Source organism: Haematobia irritans, chromosome 1, assembly GCF_050003625.1.
Source record: "Haematobia irritans isolate KBUSLIRL chromosome 1, ASM5000362v1, whole genome shotgun sequence".
Classification (NCBI taxonomy): Eukaryota; Metazoa; Arthropoda; class Insecta; order Diptera; family Muscidae; genus Haematobia; species Haematobia irritans.
The window spans coordinates 192704717-192728698 of NC_134397.1; the positions used below are offsets into that span (position 1 = coordinate 192704717).

Below are 23982 nucleotides of genomic sequence, written 5' to 3' on the forward strand. Positions count from 1 at the left end.
GGTATCAGCATCGGATTCAATTCAAAAACTATTCGGGTCTATTACGGACCGAATACAAATGCAAAATATTTTCATAGTTATTGTATGTGTGAACTATACATCCCCATATTTTAGAATGTAATGTGTAGCCTCTCGTATGGGGATCTTCGAGGCTACACGTCCAAAATCTTTGACATGGGAACTATACGCCCGATCGTCTCTGTATGGTCCGTGAGTCTCAGTATATGAACTATTGGCCCCAAAGTGTCAGTATCGGTACTGTCTCAGTATCGGTACTATAGGGCCGGTCCGTCTCTTTATGAAACTCTAGGGCTGAAGGGTCAGTTTGGGAAATGTACCCAGATAGTCTTAGAATAGAAACTGCAGGTCCAATGGTCTCAGTGTAGTCCAGAAGGTCTCAGGATGGGAATTCTCAATTTGGGGACTAGAGACGCAAAATGCGAACTGTACGCCCGCAGGAATGTGAACTATAAGTCCGTCCGCCTCCGAGTTGGCCAATCTGTATGGGCTACTCCTCAATGTTTGAATTGTGCCCCCGATAGTCTGAGCATGGCCATTAGGTCTCAGTATGGGAGGTCTTAATTTGGGCACTACAGGTCCCGGTATGCGAGCCCTTCGTCCGCAATTCTCACTATTCGAACTGTAGCCCCGAAGGTCATAGTATCGGAACTGTAGGCCTACAGATCTCATTATAGGTAATATAGGATCGACGTTCTCAGTATGGGAGGTCTGGAGTTTGTGTCAGTACAAGTCCGATCGGAATGGGAGCTCTACGACCAAAATGTTTAATTGTGGGAACTGTACGCCCGATTGTCTCTGTATGGAAACTGGAGGCCCAAAGGTTTTAGTATTGGAGCTATAGCCCCCAGATCTCATTATAGGAAATATAGGACCGAAGTTCTCAGTATAAGAAGTCTGGATTTGGGCACTGCAGGTCCGATTTCATGGCAGTTCTACGTCCAAAATGTACAATGTGGGAGCAGTAAGCCCGATCGTCTCTGTATGGGACCTGTAGGCCCTAAGGTCTCTGTAAGAGACACTAGGGCCGAAAGCTTAGTATGGGAAATGTACCCTAGATAATCTTAACATAGACACTACATGTCCAATAGCAGTGTACGAACTATTTCTCAATTTGGAAACTACCAATCCGAAATGCGAACTGTACGTCCGTAGGTATCAACAGGAACTGTATGTCTGAAGGTCTCAATATAGGAACTATAGGCCCGAAGACTTTAGTACGATAACTATTGCCACCAATGTGTCAGTATGGCAACTACACAACTGAAGCTCTATAATATGAAATCTTAGGGTCGAAGCACTGTTCATGTTGGAACTGTACGTCCAATAGCCTCAGTATCGAAACTATACACCCATCGATCTCAGTATTAGAACTATTGGTCCCAATGCATCAATTTGGGAAAAGTAAAGCTGAAGGCCTCAATGATGCAAGCTTAGGCTTGAAGCTCTAAGTATCGGAACTGTAGACCTGATGGTCTCTGCATTGGAACTGTAGAGCCGAAAGCTCAATATGGGACGTGTACGCCCGACAGCCTCAGTATGGAGACTGTAGGCTCAAAGAACTCAATGTGACAAGTATTGGGTCAGCATGGCAATGGACAACTGAAGGTCCAAATAATGCAACCATAGGCTCGAAGCACTATTTATATCGAAATTGTAGTCCCGATCATCTCTGGGTGGAAACTGTATTGCCGAATTCTCAGTGTAAGAACTGTAAGCTTGTAGGGAAACTATAGACCTAACGATCTTAATGTGTGAACTATTAGTCCCAATGTATCATTAGGGCAACGGTAAGACTAAAGGTCTCAATAATTCAACCTCAGGTTCGAAAGTCTGTACACCCCACAGTCTTTGTACTAGGACTGTAGAGCCGAAAGCTCAACGTGAGACCTGTATGTCAGAAGGTCTCAGTATGGAACTGTAGGCCCCACCGTTTCTGTATAAGAACTGTAGGGTCTACGGCACAGTGCCCGAAAGACTCATCACGGAAACATCAGACTCAATGGAATCTCAATTTGAAGACTGCAGCGGTGATCGGTATGGGATCTTTGCGCACGCAGATATCAGCATAGGAACTATATGCTGGAAATTATCAATATAACAACTGTACTCGCAAAGGTCTCAGTATGAGAACAATAGGAGCGAACATCTCAGTAAGAGAACTAATAGCCCCAATGTGTCAGTATGGCAATGGTACAACTGAAGGTCCCAAAATTGTTCGAATTTCTCAATAACCCTTAACGCGATCGTCTCAATATGGGAGCTACAAGGTCAACGGCTCAGTATGGGAACTGTAGGGTCGAAGATCTCAGTATGGAAACTGTAATTCCAAAGATCTCAGCATGAGAACTATTGGCCCCAATGTATCAGAATGGAAGGCCTCATTAATGAAACCTTAGGCTCGAGCCACCGTGGTGCAATGGTTAGCATACCCGCCTTGCATACACAGGGTCGTGGGTTCAAACCCAGTTTCGACCAAACACCAAAAAGTTTTTCAGCGGTGGATTATCCCACCTCAGTAATGCTGGTGACATTTCTGAGGGTTTCAAAGCTTCTCTAAGTGGTTTCACTGCAATGTGGAACGCCGTTCGGACTCGGCTATAAAAAGGAGGTCCCTTGTCATTGAGCTTAACATAGAATCGGGCAGCACTCAGTGATAAGAGAGAAATTCACCACTCTGGTATCACAATGGACTGAATAGTCTAAGTGAGCCTGAAATATCGGGCTGCCGCTATACGTAACCTAACCTAGGCTCGTAAGTATCTGTATCGGAAAAGCAGACCCGTCTCAGCATGGAAACTCCAGACCCAATAGTCTCAACATAGAAACAGTAGATCAGAAGGTTTCAGTATTGAGATCTCAATTTGTAGACTACAGCCTGAATCGGTATGCAAATTGTTCGCTCGCAGGTAACAGTATAGGTACCAGTATTGGGAACTATTGGTCCCAATGTGTCCGTATGACAACTGTCCAACTGAATGCACCCCTAAACTCGAAAATCGAAGCAACGGAAATGTAGGCCCGATCATCTCCGTATTGGACCTGTATGGCCGAATACTTACTGTGGGAATTGTGCACCCGATGGCCTTAGTATGGAAACTGTAGGTCCAAAGAAATCAGTATGGAAACTGTAGGTCTAAAGAGATCAGTATGAGAACAAAATCTCAGTATCGGAACTGTAACCCAATTGTCTCTGTATGGGAACTGTAGATTCGATCATTTCCGTATGGGACCTATATTTAGGTCCGAATGTCTCAGTATGAGAACTGTAGGCCTGAAAGTTTCATTATGGGAACTATGAGGCTCCAATGTGTCTGTAGGCAACTGTAAAACTGAAAGTCTCAATAACGCAACCGTTGATTCTAAGTTCTTATTATCAGGACTTTAGGCCTGATCTCTGTATGGGAACTGTAAGTCGGTATGCGAACTCTGGGCCCGCAGGTAACAGCAGAGGAACATTAGACCCGAAGTATGAGAACTATAGGACCACGGATCTCAGTATGGAAACTATAAGCCCAAAAGTCTCAGTACGGAACTATGGGCCCAAAAGTGTTAGTATGAGATCTATTGGCGCCCATGGGTCAATATGGCAATTGCACATCTGAAGGTATCAATAATGCAACATTAAGTTCGAATGTCTCAACATCGGAACTGTAAATCTGAGCGCCTCTGTACCACAGATAGTATCAGTATGGAACCAGCTAGTTCAACGGTGTCAGTATATGAACAGAACAAAATAACTCAGCGTGGAAATTGTGCTCTCGAAGATCTCTGGGTCGCACTATGGGAACCATAGTTCAATCAATATTTTCATTATATGAAATATAGGTGCTGTAAAACAGAAGGCCTCAGTTTGGGAAATGTAATCCCAATGTTGTTTGTCGAGATTCTCTGCGAGTCTCTGTCTTTTGTTGGAAAAAGAAGATCAATATGAATGATTATTGCGATAGAATGCCTAGGAATGTATCTACATGGCTAGTGTGTGTCTAAACGAAAATCGTAGTTGCGGGGTTATGTCCGTTCTCTACGCTTCTTTTCGTAGGCATACATACGAGAGACATTATTGTATTCATGCACGCTGGCTATCTTATTTATCAACAAAAAAATTTGTAAAATATATATTTTTTTCAATAACCACTATTGCTTCAATCAAAATGCTACTACTGAACCGTTGCCTTTTAAGTTTAATCATCCGGAGTTAATTATAGTACCGCTATCTATTCTTCATGTAAAAGCTTTATTCTTTTTGAATGATCAAACCGTACATATCATATTTTATTCCTTAGGCTCCCGGTGAAGGCGAAGAAGATTCTGTGAACACTGATGGACCTGATAAAACAGTAATGTTTCAAGGTGCTGAAGCTGAATTGGTGAGGACATTTTGTCAAATACGGAATTGCCATTTAAGAATTATACCATGTAAATATAAAAAAACAAATTTTTGTAAAATGTAAAATTAATGCCAATACAAATTTCAGATCCACCAGACGATTGGGGTATTATTTTAGATAATGGAACAACAGAAGGTATGCTGGGTGACCTGTATGAACAACATATGGAAATGGCCATTGGCTGTATTTACAATTGGTACAATAATCTTATGGAAGTATCACAATTCATAGCCAGATCAGCTGTAACGATTATGGGACCAGGACCAAAGTAAGGCAATAAGCATGCTGTTTATTCATTGCTTGGAAATTAAGTTTGACCATATTTTCAGAGAATATCCTCGCTGGCGCACAAATATAATGCCTTTTTCAACAGCACTGTGGATTTTTATATTCATGACTATGATATCTTGTTCCCTGGTTTTTCTCTTGTTCAAATATTCAGCAAATCGTTTGGGACATATGCATAGTGCTACGCAGAAAAGAAAAAAGAAATATGGCTTGAAGGCTTGGGAGAAAACTCTATTGGATGTGTTTGCTGTTTTTATACAACAACCTTCGGCTGATACTGCGTAAGTGAGAATTTTTAATAACCAGCAGTGTCATGTTTCCTCAGTTTTTCGTTTCACCCTCCAAACACTCAAATTTTTATATGAAAAATTAATTTTGCTCATATCTCCTAAATTAAGTGTCCTAGAGAGAAAAAAAGGCTAATTCGTGACAACCCCCAAAAAATCGAAAATTTAAACCAAATCCTAAAAAAATCAAAATTTATATGAAAAACTTATTTTGCTCATATCTCCTAAACTAAGCGTCCTAGAGAGAAAAAGAGGTTAATTCATGAACACACCTCAAAGTCAAAAATTCCATCCATCCAAATCCTAAAAAAATGCAAATTTTTATATGAAAAACTTCTTTTGCTCATATTTCCAAAACTAAGCGTCTTAGAGTGAAAAGGAGGTTAACTCGTGACCACATCCAAAAAATCAAAAATTCCATCCAAATTCTAAAAAATTCAAATTTTTATATGAAATACTTCGTTTTCTCGTATCTCCTAAACTAAGCGTCCTAGAGCGAAAAGGACATTCATTCGTGATCACCCCTACACCCCAAAGAATCCAAAATTAAATCCAAATCAAATTTTTATATGAACAACTTCTTTTGCTCATATCGCCTAAATCCAAATCATAAAAAAATCAAATTTTTATATGGAAAACTTCTGTGCAGGGCTGCCAATAAAATTTCAAGAATAATCGTCACTTTTTTCCGAAAAAATCGTCATAATCATCACTTCCATTTTAAAAATCGTCAAAAAATCTGCAATGTTAATAATATTAAAACCAAACTAATTTTTTTGTAAAAAAACAAAAATATTTATTTCATATAAAGAACAGAAAATTAACGCAACTATGCATTTCAACTACAAAATGATAATGAATTCAGTCTTGTATAAAAATAAAATAAAAAAAAACATTTTTATGCAATGCTATGCTATGCAATTCAAAAAATAATATAAAAAAAAATATTTTTTTAATATTGTTTTGCTTCAGTAAGTTTGTTATTTAAGAATAAAAATAAAGATCTTTAATATTTACATATGTGTTGCCCGATTTTCCAAAATTTCACAATTTGCAAAAAATTTATTAAAAATATAATTTTGCAAAATTTTCTTAGAAATAAAATTTTGCAAAAATATTCATAGAAAAACAATTTTGCAAGAATTTACTATAGAAAAAAATTGCCAAAAAGGTTCTATAGAAATAAATTTTTGCAAGAATATTCTAAAGAAATAAAAATGTGCAAAAATTTTCTACAGATATAAATGCTTGAGAAAGTTTTCTATTGAAATACAAATTTTTCAAAATTCTCTATAGAAATCAAATGTTGACAAATTTTTTAATAGAAATACAATTTTGACAAAATTTTCTATAGAAATAAAATTTTGACAAAATTTTCTACAGAAATAAAATTTTGACAAAATTTTCTATAAAAATAAAATTTTGACAAAATTCTCTACAGAAATAAAATTTTGCCGGAATTTTCTCTAGAAATAAAATTTTGACAACTTTTTCTGTAGAAATAAAATTTTAACAAAATGTTCTATAAATTTATTCTTTCGAATAAAACAACATTTTTGTAAAGGGTGGTTAAATTGTAAGGGCCGATGTTGAATGTGAACCACACATAAACGCCATCTATTTCAGACTTACTCAATTTGAACCATGGAGAGATACACAATCCAAGAACGTGTTAAATGGTTCCAAGAAATGGCAACAGTGGATGATCAATTTTCGCAGAAAATCATCTTCAGTTATGAGGCACATTTTCACCTCAGTGGATTCGTCAATAAACAGAATTGCAGCATTTGGCCGAATGAGAATCCAACAGTGATTGTCCAAAAACCAATGCACCCACAAAGAGTGACTGTTTGGTGCGGCTTATGGGCTGGCGGCATCATCGGGCCGTATTTTTTCCAAAATGAGGCCGGTCAGGCAGTTACTGGGAATGGTGTTCGCTATCGTGAGATGATAACTAACTTTTTATGGCCCGAATTGGAAGATATGGATGTGGTTTCAGCAGGACGGTGCCACTTGCCACACAGCTAACGAAACAATGGCTCTTTTGCGCAACAAATTCAATGGCCGTGTTATCTCACGTAATGGCGATGTCAATTGGCCGCCAAGATCATGTGATTTGATACCGTTGGACTTTTTTCTTTGGGGTTATTTGAAAGAAAAGGTGTACGTCGATAAGCCAGCAACAATTCAAGAGCTAATGAAATAATTCGGCACATTAATGGCATAGAACCTCCATTATGCCTCAGCGCCATCGAAAATTTGGACCATCGGATGGATGTGTGCCACCGAGGTCGCGGCCCCCATTTGGCCGATATTTTGTTCCATACATAATTGAGTAATACCAATATATCATAATAAAATAAAATTACAATAATTTCCTAAATAGTTTTTATTTTATTCAAAATCAACATCGGCCCTTGCAATTTTAACCACCCTTTATATACCAACCACAAAAATTTTATCAAGAACTTCAAGATATCTTTGTAATTTTGTAGATTTTTGATAAAATTTTCTTCAAATTTTGGTGGATTATTTTTGGCACGAGTGGCAACCGTGATACTGTAGATGTAGAATGAGCTATAGCTCCTACATGTATGAAATCTCTGACAAAAACTTGCAATTTCTCTATCTGACTATTGTCGAATGTATTCTCTCTTTTGCTGGCTCTAAATGTGTAAACGAACTGCTTCTAGTCAACATTTTTGAACCGAGCTATATCGTCATTTTTGGGGCAAAAATCGGAAAATCGGCATTTGCTATTTTTTGAGTAAAAAATCGTCAAAATGCCGATAAATCGTCAGCCCTGTGTGTCACATCTCCTAAACTAAGCTTCCTAGAGATAAAAGAAGGTTAATTCGTGATCAACCCCGAAAATTCCTCCAAATTAAAAAAAAAAATAATTTTGTATATGAACAACTTCTTTTGCTCATATCTCCTAAACTAAGCGTCCTAGATCGAAAAGGAGGTTAATTCGTGATCTCCCCCAAAAAATAAAAAAAAAATCAATTTTTTATATAAAAGCTCATAAAAATTGAAAATTCCCTCCATTTTATTATTCCGAACTTTGTAAAAGAATTTTGGTCTTTGTGTCTCATTGAAGTAATTCTCTTCACTTCCAGCCTTCGTCGTATGGCAACACGAATTTTCTTAGGCTTTCTACTGTGCGCTACCATTACCTTAGAGAGTACCTACAGTGGGCAATTGAAATCCATCTTGACCATGCCTTTGTTTAATGCACCCGTTGATACAATACAAAAATGGTCTTTGACCAATTGGAAATGGGGAACCCCCTCTATTATATGGGTGACAACAGTTGATCAATCCGATATTGAACATGAGAAAATATTAACACAAAAATTTGAGGTACGAGATTATGATTTTCTGTACAATGCCAGTTTCAGAGATGACTATGGATTGGGATTGGAACGTCTGTACAGTGGTTCGCTAAATGTTGGTGATTATATAACAATGGAATGTCTATCGTCAAGAACCGTAAGGCTATCAATTGAAACACTTCACCAATATTAAACTCAATATTGAATGGATATTTGTTTTTTTTTTTTAGATTCTCAAAGATGATTTATATTTCGATTGGACTCGTGCTGTTTCCATAATGGGTTGGCCTATGATGCCCCTGTTGGATCAGCATATTTTGTTTTGTTTGGAAACTGGCCTCTACATCTACTGGGAGAAATATGTAAGACAAATGTGATTTTTGTTATTTTAGTAACATCTAGCTGGTATAACTCGAATTTTATATTTGTTTTAGTATAAGATGCGTTTTACTAACATGCATATGCAGAATGTATTGATCGAATTATCCACGGGTCATATTGAAAAATTACCACCCCAGAAGTTGTCCATTGAACACATTTCAGGACCACTTTTCATATTACTTTTTGGTCATTTAACCGCATTATTTGTTTTTGCTTTGGAATTATTAAGACATCGCGTGCGCTTTATTGGTTGTTTTTTTTTTTTTTTTAAATAGATAATAAAAATATATCGCAAAATGATGGATATGTGATTTAAATTTTGAAATATCAAATCTGTATTTCAAATTTAATTTTATAGATCCTAGATTTAAAACTAAATAGCGGCCTAAAATAGTCTTTATTTTAAAGAAAACGCATCTTTGGCTCGGAATCGTATCAAAATCCTTACGGAAATTTTCACATGTTTGAATCCAAAGAAAATACTTTTCTTCGAATAAAAACAGCACAACGTTCTGGTGTCCCCAACACATACAGCCCACACCATATGGAAACTACCATATGCAGAGCGTCGTGGTTTCAAACCGGACGACTACCAAACAGTTTTTCCGTGTTGGTTTATCCCCTTTCAGTACAATGAAAAAAGCATTCCCGATTCCAAGGATTTTATCTTTAATGATTTTGGTATTGATTTTGTCAAAATATTATTTATACAGAAAATTTTTTCAAAATGTTATTTCTATAGAAAATTTTGTCAAAATTGTATTTTTATAAAAATGTTTGTCAAAATTTTATATCTATATAAAAAACAAGTTAAACATTTTATTTCTATACAAAATTTTGTCAAAATTTTATTTCTATAAAAAATTTTGTCAAAATTGTATTTTTTAGAAAATTTTGTCAAAATTTTATTCCTATAGAAAATTTTGTCAAAATTTTATTTCTATAGAAAATTTCGTCAAAATTTTATTTCTATAGAAAATTTTATCAAAATGGTATTTTTTTAGAAAATTTTGTTAAAATTTTATCGACAACGTTATCAAAATTTTATTTCTATAGAAAATATTGTCAAAATTGTATTTCTATAGAAAATTTTGTTAAAATTTAATTTCTATAAAAAATTATGTCAAAATTTTATTTCTATAGAAAATTTTGTCAAACAAAACCAACAATAACAAAATAAAACGAATGAAAATTTTATTTCTATAAAACATTTTGTCCATTTTGTTTTGTTTTATATCTATAAAAAAATATTATCAATTTTTTATTTCTATACAAAATTTTGTCAAAATTGTTTTTTTAGAAAATTTTCTCAAAGTTTCATTTCTATAAAAATATTTTATCAAAATTTTAATTTTTAGAATTTTTTTTCAAAATTGTATTTGTTTAGAAATTTTTCTCAAAATTTTATTTCTATAGAAAATTTTGTCAAAATGTTATTTCCATAGAAAATTTTGTCAAAATTTTATTTCTATAAAAAATTTTGTCAAAATTTTATATCTATATAAAAAGTAAGTTCGACATTTTATTTCTATACAAAATTTTGCCAAAATTTTATTTCTATAAAAAATTTTGTCAAAATTGTATTTTTTTAAAAATTTTGTCAAAATTTTATATCTATTGAAAATTTTGTCAAAATTGTGTTTCTTTAGAAAATTATGTTAAAATTTTATCGAAAACGTTATCAAAATTTTATTTCTATAGAAAATGTTGTCAAAATTGTATTTCTATAGAAAATTTTGTTAAAATTTAGTTTCTATAAAAAATTTTGTCAAAATGTTATTTCTATAGAAAAATGTTGTCAAAATTTTATTTCTATAAAAAATTTTGTCAACATTTTATTTCAATAAAAAATTTTGTCAAAATTGTTTTTTTTCTTTATACCCACCACCATAGAATGGTGACGGGGGTATAATAAGTTTGTCATTCCGTTTGTAACACATCGAAATATCGATTTCCGACTATATAAAGTATATATATTCTTGATCAGGGCGAAATTCTAAGACGATATAACCATGTCCGTCTGTCTGGCTGTCTGTCTGTCTGTTGTAATCACGCTACAGTCTTCAATAATGAAGCAATCGTGCTGAAATTTGGAGAAACTCGTTTTTTGTCTGCATGCAGGTCAAGTTCGAAGATGGGCTATATCGGTCCAGGGTTTGATATAGTTCCCATATAAACCGACCTCCCGATTTGGGGTCTTGGGCTTATAGAAATCGTAGTTTTTATCCAATTTGCCTGAAATTGGAAATCTAGAGGTATTTTATGACCATAAAGAGGTGTGTCAAAAATAGTGAGTATCGGTCCAGGGTTTGATATAGTCTCCATATAAACCGACCTCCCGATTTGGGGTCTTGGGCTTATAGAAACCGTAGTTTTTATCCAATTTGCCTGAAATTAGAAATCTAAAGGTGTTTTAGGACCATAAAGAGGTGTGCTGAAAATGGTGAGTATCGGTCCATGTTTTGGTATAGCCCCCATATAGACCGATCTCCCGATTTTACTTCTTGGGCTTGTAGAATCCGCAGTTTTTATTCAATTTACCTGAAATTGGAAAACTAGAGGTATTTTAGAACCATAAAGAGGTGTGCCAAAAATGGTGAGCATCGGTCCATGTTTTGGTATGGTCCCCTTATAAACCGATTTGGGGTCTTGGGCTTATAGAAACCGTTGTTTTTATCCGATTTGCCTGAAATTGTAAATATTCTGGTATTTTAGGCCCACAAAAACGTGTATCGGATTAAGCTTTTATCGGTCCATTTGGTAAGGCCTCCGATTTCACTTCTTGGGGGTATAGAAGGCGCACTGATAATAAAAATTGCTTGAAACTCGATGTAAAATTTCCAGATTTTACTTCTCGTGTGAAAATCTATAGATTTCAGATTTCAAATCAAGACGTTATTTTATAATTTTCTTGCACACTTGCAAGAGATGTTAATGATTCCTCTAAAACTCAAACAAAAATGGTTCTTATAAATCCAGAATCTGATATAGTCTTCATAGGTAAAATCTTTAAATTTATTTTCGGGAAGTGTTGAACTGCTCTGCTTGATCTGTCCTCAAACCCCCCTGAAATTTCAAAGGAAACCCTAATATTTGATTCATGGTGGTGGGTATTTAAGATTCGGTCCGGCCGAACTTACTGCTGTATATACTTGTTTTTAGGAAATTTTGTCAAAATTTTATCTCTACAGAAAATTTTCTCAAAGTTTCATTTCTATAAAAAATTTTGTCAAAATTGTATTTTTAGAAATTTTTGTCAAAATTGTATTTGTTTAAAAATTTTTCTCAAAATTTTATTTCTATAAAAACTTTTGTCAAAATGGTATTTCGTTAGAAAATTTAGTTAAAATTTTATCGAAAACGTAATCAAAATTTTATTTCTATAGAAAATGTTGTCAACATTTTATTTCTATAAAAAATTTTGCCAAAATTATATTTTTTAGAAAATTTTGTCAAAATTTGATTTCTATAGAAAATTTTCTCAAAGTTTCATTTCTATAAAAAAATTTTGTCAAAATTGTATTTTTTAGAAAATTTTGTCAAAATTTTATTTCTATAGGTAATTTTGTCAAAATTTTATTTCTATAGGAAATTTTGCAAAATTTTATTTCTATCGAAAATTTTGTAAAAATGGAAATTTTGCAAAATTTTTATTTCTATAGAAAATTTTGTCAAAATGGTATTTCTTTAGAAAATTTTGTTAAAATTTTATCGAAAACGTTATCAAAATTTTATTTTTATAGAAAACGTTATCAAAATTTTATTTCTATAGAAAATTTTGTGAAAATTTTATTTCTTTAGAAAATTTTGTCAAGATTTTATTTCTATAGAAAATTTTGTTAAAATTTAATTTCTATAAAAAATTTTGTCAAAATTTTATTTCTATAGAAAATTTTGTTAAAATTTAGTTTCTACAAAAAATGTCAAAATTTTATTTCTATAGACAATTAGTACCTCTTAGTTGGAGAAGTCTACCAAAATATTAAGAATTCTACCAATCTACCATACTGTAAAAAATCTACCATTTTTAGTAGAATTCTACCAACTGTGGCAACCGTGAATGTGGAACGCTGTTCCGAATCGGTTATAAATAGGATTGAACTCGGATAGCACACATTTTATAAGAGAGAAGTTTAGCAGCATAACCGACTGTAACTATAACATAACCTGATCTATATTCTGTCAGAAATTTTTAAAGTTTCTCTAAGTGGTTTCGATCATCACTCATTGATAAGAGAGAAGTTCATTACATGTGGTACTACAATGGACTTAATGAGCCTGTTATAACTGACTGCCACTATGGCCTAACCTAACCTTCCCCGGATATTTCGTTTGGTAACCAAGTTCAGAACACCAACTAAAAATTCTCGCCATAGACTGGCCATTCGATTTTATAATCCTCCAAATGCTGTACGTCAGTAGAAAGAGGACTGAAACGTCGTGAAACTAGGAAAAACACGACTAATGTACGCGTTAGAATTGTTGTTGTATCCTGGAAACCAGTTTTTGTAAGTTGTCACATGTTGTTGTAGTTGACTGTAGAAACAATAAGCATTGTTCGACTGTTCACCCCTTAGGTGAATTCTAACAAATTAGCTTTCTAAAAATAAATTTCGTGTTGTTGCATTACTATGTAAAAAAAACGAAATAAAAATAAGATTAAGGGACTTGAAAGTTATATGAAAAGATAATGTACAGTGGGAGAAAAGATGATTCAATTTGTAAGAGGAAATTTCCCAAATGTTTTCTCCATAAGGAGTTAGCATAAAGGGCCCAAAATTGAGTTATCACTCCCAGACAAATCTATACTAAAGGCTGTGGAAAGGTTCATTCGCCCGAACCGAAATATGTACAGTCCAGGCGTGTATAGATTTGTATCTGGCGTTTTCTTTTCAATGGCTCTATTAACCAATGGCTCTATTAATCAATGGCTCTATTAACAATGTTCCTTAATCTATTTGTCCATAAAGTTCGAAACATAATTGTATAATTAGATATAATGCATTTGGACGTCAATTGCCTGTTTCGGTATCAGGCTAACATGAAATATAATAGTTATAAAATTTTGGTAGATTATTTTTGGGGATCGGCTATATATAACTATAGACCGATATGGACCAATTTTGGCATGGATGTTAGCGGTCATATAATAGCGCAATGTACCACATTTCACCACGTACCAAATTTCAACCGGATCAGGTGAATTTTGGTCTTCCAAGGGGCTTCGGAGGTCAAATCTGGGGATCGCTTTATATGGGGGCTACATATAATTATGGACCGATATGGGCCAATTCCTGCATGGTTGTTAGAGACCATAAACTACCACCACGTATCAAATTTCAACCGAATCGGATGAGCTTTGCTCATCCATGGGGCTACGGAGGTCAAATCTGGGGATCGGTTTATATGGGGGCTATATATAATTATGGGCCGATGTGGACCAATTTTTGCGTACTTGTTAAAGACCACATAATTACACCATGTACCAAATTTCAGCCGGATCGGATGAAATTTGCTTCTCTTAGAGGCTCCGCAAGCCAAATCTAGGGATCGGAGACCATATACTAACACCATGTACCAGATTTCAGTCGGATCAGATGAAATTTGTCTCTCTTAGAAGTTCCGCAAGCCAAATCTGGGTATCGGTTTATATGGGGGATATAATAAACCCACCACCCCCTCCCCCTTCCCATCATATGGTGGAGTGTATAAAAAACACGAGTCCACAATTAGGTGAAGCAGTACTGTACACACCTTATGCATAAGCGTCGATTAAGAGCTGTGAGCCCCAGAAGGTTCTATATTAAAAGGGGCCATTTATCAATGAACAAAAGGGGGGTGGGAATGCAAAGGATGTGTTGGCAACGACGCTCACAAATGAGGCCCAGAAAGCAAATAAACGCGATATAAATGCGGGACGATAGACGGCAGTCTAAAGACTAGAGAGAGACTAAATTGAGGCTTTCTCATCTATGATCTGGCATCTCTACGTAATTGAACAGCTACATTCTAAAACTCAAATATCTGCAATGTATGTCCAAACATACATTGAAGCATCAAAGTTTTCGCAGTATTCAAAAACCTGGCAATCTAATCTGCAAGGTTCGTATCGGTCGACTACTCCTATCTCCAGTTTTAAGATCGCCCACTCATTTGTAACGAATAAAACATACCTCAAAGTGGAGCAAGTGGTTAAGGCTCACCCCAGATGTGTACCTGTTAACCTATGCCGACGACTGATTATTCGTAGGGGAACTTATATATATATATATATATATATATATATATATATATATATATATATATATATATATATATATATATATATATATATATATATATATATATATATATATATATATATATATATATATATATATATATATATATATATATATATATATATATATACATATATATATATATATATATATATATATATATATATATATATATATATATATATATATATATATATATATATATATATATATATATATATATATATATATATATATATATATATATATACGAAAATTTTAACGAAATTTTTTCCAATTAAAGTCTTAATTGAGTTCTAAAAAATATTCAATTAAAATTTTAATTGAGAATTAATTGAAAATTTTTAATTAATTGAAATTTTTTAATTGAAACAAAAATTTATAATATCAATTAATTTTTTAATTGGTACTATTTTACTATCATTTCTGTGATTAAAGACATATCAATTAAAGAATTAATTGCATCAATTAATTTCGTGATTGAATCTGATTTTTTTTGTGTGTAATAACTATAAGCTAACATTATCCGTCTGTCAAAGAATCGATCGTTTCGCCACCAAATTTCAGCAAAATACATCCTCTTTCATTGTAATTCCTTCATACAAATCAGGAAGCTACCGTGGTACGATGATAAGCAAGTCCGCCATGCCCACAGGATCGTGGGTTCAAACCTCTCAGTAATGCTGCTTAAATTTCTGAGTATTTCAAAGCTTCTCTACACAAACAAATTATTTTTTATTTATTAAAATTTTTTTAAATCAATTAAACTTTTAATTGAATATTTTTTAAAACTCAATTAAGACTTTAATTAATAAAATTTTAGTGATTTTTTTTGTGGTTTCACAGTAATGTGAAACGCAATTCGGACTCGGCTATAAAAATGAGGTCCATTGTCATTGAGCTTAGTGACAAAAGAGAAGTTTACCACTGTGGTATTACAATGGACTGAAATATCGGATTGCCACTATACCTAACCTAACTAACCTTCATGCAAATCAAGTAAAAGGCATGTTTCGACTTCTTTATACAACTTTTTCATTTAGGAATACTAGCAAAGAAATTGCAAACGTATAGAGGAATTTGAAAATGCAAAACTTAAAAAAAGAAGGAATTGAATGCAATCTAAGCATATCCAAGTTATAAACACTAGCAATGATACCAATGCCACCATTAACTAAGTGCAAAGAGTGGTCAAATGCAACAGATTGTCCTTTTTGAATTTACCCTAGACTCGGAGTACATATCTCATACAAGGACCCAAATGTCGAACACATTTGAGCCCAATGCACAAAAGTTCATGACAACCACAACAAACAAATGTTTCCGTATTCAGAGGGCTTCATCTGACCTAGGATAAATTGCTTGGATAGCAATTGAAAGCAATGAGATAAAATCCGAAATTTCAATGAATTCGAATAAAAGTTACCATTTTCGAAAAAAAAAACAGTTCGAAAGTCAAAGTTGTTGAACACCAATTGGACACAATTCAATTGGTAGAGAACACTAGAACCGTAGTAATCATCAACAAACATATTCCATGGACCCTCGATATACAGCGCACGAGGGCGGTTTGAATAGGCGAGGAAAGGTAGTCTTACTTTTCATTTCATTACAAATGTCCAGGTTAAAGATTCCGTACGTAAAATATTTCCCCATATTTAAACTTTTCTCCTGTTACTGAGAGAACTTCTCTCATACCAACACTTAAAAAAAGCATGCCCCGTTCCAAAGATTTTGTCTATAGCGGAGCGGAGAATTCAATTGAGGATACTTTTAGGACACAATTCTCTTTTATATTTGAGTCTTGCATAAAGGGTGATACGGTCAAAATTTGGTCAAGAGAAAACGCGTGTAAATCGGTGAAATCGTTTATTTAAAAAATCAAATTAAATTTCTTTTTCAAGTTCAATTAGTATAAAATTCAGGAAAAATATTCAGTTAGGCTTTCGCTTTTCCAAATCCGGGCCTCACGCTTGACACCTGCCATCAGATTTTGTACAGCCACCTTGTCCACCTTCTTCGCCGCAGAAAGCCAGTTTGCCTTGAACTGTTGCTCGTCCTTAGCAGTTTTTTTGGTCTTCTTTAGGTTCCGCTTGACAATAGCCCAGTATTTCTCAATTGGGAGGAGCTCTGGCGTGTTGGGAGGGTTCTTGTCCTTGGGAACCACCTGCACGTTGTTGGCGGCGTACCACTCCATGGCCTTTTTACCGTAATAGCAAGATGCCAAATCCGGCCAAAACAATACGGAACAACCGTGTTTCTTCAGGAAAGGCAGCAGACGTTTATTCAAACACTCTTTCACGTAAATTTCTTAGTTGGCAGTCCCGAAAGCTATGAAAATGCTGCTTTTCAAGCCACAGGTACAGATGGCTTGCCAAACCAGATATTTCTTTGCGAACTTTGACAGTTTTATGTGCTTGAAAATATCTGCTACCTTTCCCCTTCCTTTCGCCGTATAAAACTCCTGTCCCGGAAGCTGCTTGTAGTCGGCTTTGACGTAGGTTTCGTCGTCCATTACCACGCAGTCAAACTTCGTCAGCATCGTCGTGTACAGCCTCCGGGTTCGCGCTTTGGCCGTCGTATTTTGTTTATCATCGCGATTTGGAGTCACTACCTTCTTGTAAGTCGATAGTCCGGCTCGTTTTTGGCTCGATGCACGGTTGTAGACGATACACCCAGCTTATTTGCGGCATCTCGGAGAGAGAGGTTAGGGTTTCGCTTGAAACTACCGGCAACTCTCTTTGTCGTCTCAGCGGCTTCCGGTTTTCGATTTCCCCCCGACCCTAACTTCCTGGCTGTCGACAAACGTTCCCCAAACACTTTAATTACATTTGTAACGGTTGATTTGGCAACTTTTAGCGATTTTGCCAGCTTTGCGTGCGAGTAGCTCGGATTTTCGCGATGCGCGAGCAAAATTTTGATACGCTGCTCTTCTTGCTTGGACGGCATTTTGACAACTGAAGAGTGAATTCCAAAATCAAAATAGGAGCAACATTCTACACACACACCTTCAAAATGAGGGGTGTTCAGGTTTTTTAAATGCAAAATTGAAAGAAATACGTCAAGTTTATATTGACCAAATTTTGACCGTATCATCCTTTACTTTATTTTAGGAAACAAATGTAACCCTCTGTATCATAGTGTAGACTGTAGGCAACATACCGTTCGAATGCCTCAAAATTAATAGAAAAACTTCTTTAGCTCAATCACGCACTGTATCCCGTGGTTTATATACTGAGCTAATAAATTTGTAAAAATAGAACAATTAGGTGGCACTACTTGCTGGAAATTGACATTTCTTTATTGACTATTGGTATTTACAAAAAAGTGCCGCTTTGCTGTGACTTCAAAAAATAATAAAAAATTGTTGTGCTTGTGTTTTGTGTGTAATCTTGATAAATTGGAGAGGTAAGTGTTTGAGTTTTATTGTAGAATGTTCTTTTTGAACAATTTTTACGTTTTTTTTTTTTTTATTTTTGGTGGCAAATAATGTTTGGCAACACACCCAATTTGTGGGAGTTTCTCTTCAAATAATAAAAATAAAGGAAAATTAAAAAATATTTTATTTTTTTGTTATCATCTCCAATACAAACAAGTGAGGAAAGTCTAAAGTCAGGCGGGGCCGACTATATTATACCCTGCACCACTTTGTAGATCTAAATTTTCGATACCATATCACATCCGTTAAATGTGTTGGGGGCTATATATAAAGGTTTGTCCTAAATACATACATTTAAATATCACTCGATCTGGACAGAATTTGTTGGACTTCTACAAAATCTATAGACTCAAAATTTAAGTCGGCTAATGGACTAGGGTGGAACACAATGTTAGTAAAAAAATATGGGAAACATTTAAATCTGAAGCAATTTTAAGGAAACTTCGAAAAAGTTTATTTATGGTTTATCGCTCGATATATATGTATTAGAAGTTTAGGAAAATTAGAGTCATTTTTACAACTTTTCGACTAAGCAGTGGCGATTTTAGAAGGAAAATGTTGGTATTTTTACCATTTTTGTCGAAATCAGAAAAACATATATATGGGAGCTATATCGAAATCTGAACCGATCTCAATCAAATTTGGTACATATGACTATATTACTAATTGTACTCCTAGTGCAAAATTTCAACCAAATTGGGCCAAAACTCTGGCTTCTGGGGCCATATAAGTCCATATCGGGCGAAAACTATATATGGAAGCTATATCTAAATCTGAACCGATTTCAACCAAATTTGGCACGCATAGCTACAATGCTAATTCTACTCTCTGTGCAAAATTTGAATTATATCGGAGTAAAAGATTGGCCACTGTGGTCATATGAGTGTAAATCGGGAGAAAGCTATATATGGGAGCTATATCTAAATCTGAACCGATTTCAACCAAATTTGGCACACATAGCTACAATGCTAATTCCACTCCCTGTGCAAAATGTCAACTAAATCGGATCAAAAAATTGGCCTCTGTGGTCATTTGAGTGTAAATCGGGCGAAAGCTATATATGGGAGCTATATCTAAATCTGAACCGATTTCCACCAAATATGACACGCATAACTATAATGCTAATTCTACACCCTGTGCAAAATTTCAACTAAATCGGAGCAAACAATTGGCCTCTGTGGGCAAAGGAGTGTAAATCGGGCGAAAGCTATATATGGGAGCTATATCTAAATCTGAACCGATTTGGATGATATTTTGCAAGTTTTTCGAGACTCATAAAATATTCGGATGTACGGAATTTGAGGAAGATCGGTTGATATACACGCCAATTATGACCAGATCGGTGAAAAATATATATGGCAGCTATATCTAAATCTGAACCGATTTTTTCCAAAATAAATAGGGATCGTCTTTGAGCCGAAACAGGACCTTATACCAAATTTTAGGACAATCGGACTAAAACTGCGAGCTGTACTTTGCATAGAAAAATACATCAACAGACAGACAGACGGACAGACAGACAGACAGACGGACATCGCTAAATCGACTCAGAATTTAATTCTATGACGATCGGTATACTAAACGATGGGTCTCAGACTTTTCCTTCTTGGCGTTACATACAAATGCACAAACTTATTATACCCTGTACCACAGTAGTGGTGAAGGGTATAAAAATCATACAACTCGGAGTTCATGAGTGATGGAGGGTTAATTTATTCGCCTTTTACCTTGTTTTCTTCATGTGCTATCAATCCTGTATTTGGAAAGAATTTTCCAAATAATGGGCTCTATTTCAGTCTTTCTTTTTTTAAGAGGAAAATTCCCAAATGATTTGTCCATAAGAAGTTAGCATAAAGGGCCCAAAATTGAGTTATCTATCCCATCCAGATCTATAGGTTAGGTTGTAGAGGATGACATCAATTTTTGTGTTGAAATTGATGTCCACTTAAACCAGTATAGGTGCATTGTGATTCTTCGAAGTGATCTTTCCATCTTCTTCCTTCCGATGCGGTCCGCTAGTCCCAGAGCTTCCTCCTACTCGTTCCCTTTGAAATAAATCTCAGAACAACCAACCAGAGGCTCTGATGAATGCAAGTAACAGGTTGGCTGACAAGTCCCCAGTCTAACAAAGAAAAACATATTTTTTGTCAAAATTCGTTTTTATTATTCAACATAGTTCCCTTCAAGAGCGATACAACGATTATAACGACCTTCCAATTTTTTGATACCATTTTGGTAGTACTCCTTCGGTTTTGCCTCAAAATAGGCCTCAGTTTCGGCGATCACCTCTTCATTGCAGCCAATTTTTTCCCTGCGAGCATCCTTTTGAGGTCTGAGAACAAGAAAAAGTCGCTGGGGGCCAGATCTGGAGAATACGGTGGGTGGGGAAGCAATTCGAAGCCCAATTCATGAATTTTTGCCATCGTTATAATCGTTGTATCGCTCTTGAAGGGAACTATGTTGAATAATAAAAATGAATTTTGACAAAAAAATGTGTTTTTCTTTGTTAGACCGGGGACTTATCAGCCAACCTGTTACCTCTGTCCTGTAATGATAAGAAGACAGTGGAGGAAAAACGTCCGCTAGGACATTATTCGCTCCACGAGCGCCCTCCTTAGCCAACACATCTGCTTCCTAATTTTCTATTATCCCATAGTGCCCAGGTACCCAGCACAGAGTTATAATATGCTGTTCAGTGAGAACCTTGAGTTCTCTACGAAGCGGCTGACTACCTTAGACCTTATGTCACCACTGCACAATGCCTTTATAGTTGCTTGACTGTCGTTGAAGAATCCGATATCGCTTTTGAATAACGGCCTCATCAACAGCGACTCAGGAGCCTTTGTGATCGCAGAAATCTCAGCTTGAAAATACTGCAATCCCTATCCAGCTCCCTTCCTTCCTCCATCTTTGACCCGTCCGTATACATGTTAAGGGTTCCGAAGGGCATCCTCCTGTCTTCCCACTCCTCTATACTTGGTATAATGTATGTTGGACCAATCTCTGTGTGTACCATCTTCGTGTAAATAAAACTTTGTTGCTCTAAAATCTTGTTTTTATAGGAATGTCTTAGCCAACCTCGTAATTAAAAGCCAATACAAATAGGACTTTATTATGAAATGCAAACCTCAGCTAACGACCTAGATACAAGTTAATGGTAGTACCAGCATTATACATTCATAAGGATACATGCGTAAGAGATGCCTAAGTAAGTGCTCACACGCGGACTAGCCCCAATAATAAACGAACGACAAGAAGCAACAATTGTGGCAATATTTTATGAGCAGTGAGTGAACACATTTCAGGCTATTCGCTTGCATGGAAAGACTAGAGAGTTTACAACGATCAGGGTAGAGCGGGAAGGATGTTTGTGGATAAATATGCCAAAACACTACAAAAATTGGCATTAATGGCAAAACTGATTTTTTTTTTTTGCACAGGTTATACTTCAAACCAAATACAAGAATCCCACATTCATGCAAATGTAGATCCATTGACACTAATCTGCACATGAGTTGGGGTTGTGAAATATGTTCACTGAGGATACATAGAGTACTTAAGCATATGAATTTTAAGCTACTAACTTATATTGTATGCCACCATCAAAATATCCAGGATTATCCATACTTCCACGATGGAATGGGATCAATGCCTAATTGGAACGATAAAAATGGAAACGTTTAAGTAGCAGCAAAGATGAGTAATTATAGTGTGAACACTGTAAAAAATATCCCAATTTATTTATTAATCCTTTCAATACCAAAATATACCTAATGTTAAAAACTTAAATTTTTATTCTGTTTTTACTAGTACTAACAGCATGTAAAACAAAAACTTTCATTTTGAGATCCTACTTCAATTACTTCAAGAGCTATATGAGCTTGTTCTGGAAACTTGATTCTTGATTTTTGACCAAATGGCCTTACGAAAAGAAGCGTTATTTGGCCTTTAATATCCTTTAAAGTGTGGGAAAAAATACAAAAAAGAACGCGAAAAAGTATCAGCTATAGTTTTTGTATAAATGTCCATTTACTAGAGACATACAGTAGAAAATTTGTCTCAAATTTTCGTATTTTTCGTTTATTGTTAAAGAAGTTTATAAAAATATATTTTAGTGCTCACCAATATGGGAAATATTTATAGCTTATTTCGATTAAAGCCTCTACTTTAAAATAACATCGAGAAAAAAATCGAATCTAAGTGGGAAAATTGAATTTGGTGTCTTTTCCGAATGTCCTTCTAAGTGGACATCGGTAGTGAAAGGGTTAAGAGCAATTTACATATATCTTTGTGCTTAAAATCGTAAAATCCATGATGGTGAATATCATCGTGGATTTGATGATTTTAGGTCCTACCGAAGAATATCTTCAATAATTGAAAACAAGTATAAACGGCCGTAAATTCGGCCAGGCCGAATCTTATGTACCCTCCACGATGGATTGCGTAGAAACTTCTACGAAAGACTGTCATCCACAAACGAATTACATGGGTTGTGGTACTTAAAACTTCTTAACATTGTTTTCTAAATTGTGAGCTAGTCCATACGTGGTATATATTAGACAAAAAAGGTATGTATAGGTAAGTCTACAAATAATTACGAATCGATATGGATTTTTGCACGGTACCCTATCGGTCCAATTATATATAGCCCCCATATAAACCAAAATTCATCCGATTCGGTAGAAATTTGGTACTTTAAGCGAGTATATGGCCACTAACAACCATGCCAAAATTGGTCCATCGGTCTATATTTATATATAGCCGCCAGGTAAACCGATCCCCCATCACAAAAAAAACGGTCCACATCGGTTCATAATTGTATATAGCCCCCATATCATATCGGTTCATATTTATTTGTAGACTTCTTTATATATATATAGCGGTCGAGAACTGAATTATATAGCTATTTAATCTGCCTTTTTACCCTGCGCCACACTGTGGAACAGGATATTATACGTTAGTGCATATGTTTGCATGTCCGTCTGTCTGTGAATACATTTTTGTAATCAAAGTCTAGGTCGCAGTTTTAGTCCAATCCACTTCAAATTTGGCACAAGTATGTGTTTTGGCTCAGAATAGAACCCTATTGATTTTGGAAAGAAATCGGTTCAGATTTAGATAAAGCTCCCAGAACAATTGGTACTATAGTCAAGCGTGCCAAATTTTATTGAAATCGGTTCAGATTTAGATATAGCTCCCATATATATCTTTTGGCCGATATGGACTAATCTGGTCCCAGAAGCCAGAGTTGTATATCAATTTGGTTGAAATTTTGCACTAGGGGTACAGTTAGTAGTGTAGTCATGTGTGCCAAATTTTATTGCAATCGGTTCAGATTTAGATATAGCTCCCATATATATCGTTCGCCCAATTTACACTCATATGACCACAGTGGCCAATCTTTTACTCCGATTTAGTTGAAATTTTGCACAGGAAGTAGAATTAACATTTCAACTGTCTGTACCAAATTTGGCTGAAATCGGTTCAGATTTAGATATAGCTCCCATATATATCGTTCGCCTGATTTACACTCATATGACCACAGTGGCCAATCTTTTACTC

At 35.1% G+C, this 23982-nt stretch overlaps 1 protein-coding gene across 1 annotated transcript in view; it reads left to right on the plus strand.

Moving 5' to 3' along the window:
- The window catches only part of Ir92a (Ionotropic receptor 92a), a 41398-nt gene extending 19464 nt beyond the window's left edge, over nucleotides 1–21934 (plus strand). The window contains exons 5-11 of the mRNA XM_075305170.1: nucleotides 4305–4437; nucleotides 4497–4677; nucleotides 4739–4978; nucleotides 8104–8476; nucleotides 8550–8681; nucleotides 8754–8949; nucleotides 21861–21934. Coding sequence (XP_075161285.1) covers nucleotides 4305–4437; nucleotides 4497–4677; nucleotides 4739–4978; nucleotides 8104–8476; nucleotides 8550–8681; nucleotides 8754–8949; nucleotides 21861–21934 — 1329 coding nt within the window. The remainder of the gene's footprint in view (nucleotides 1–4304; nucleotides 4438–4496; nucleotides 4678–4738; nucleotides 4979–8103; nucleotides 8477–8549; nucleotides 8682–8753; nucleotides 8950–21860) is intronic.
- Nucleotides 21935–23982: the final 2048 nt, after the last annotated feature.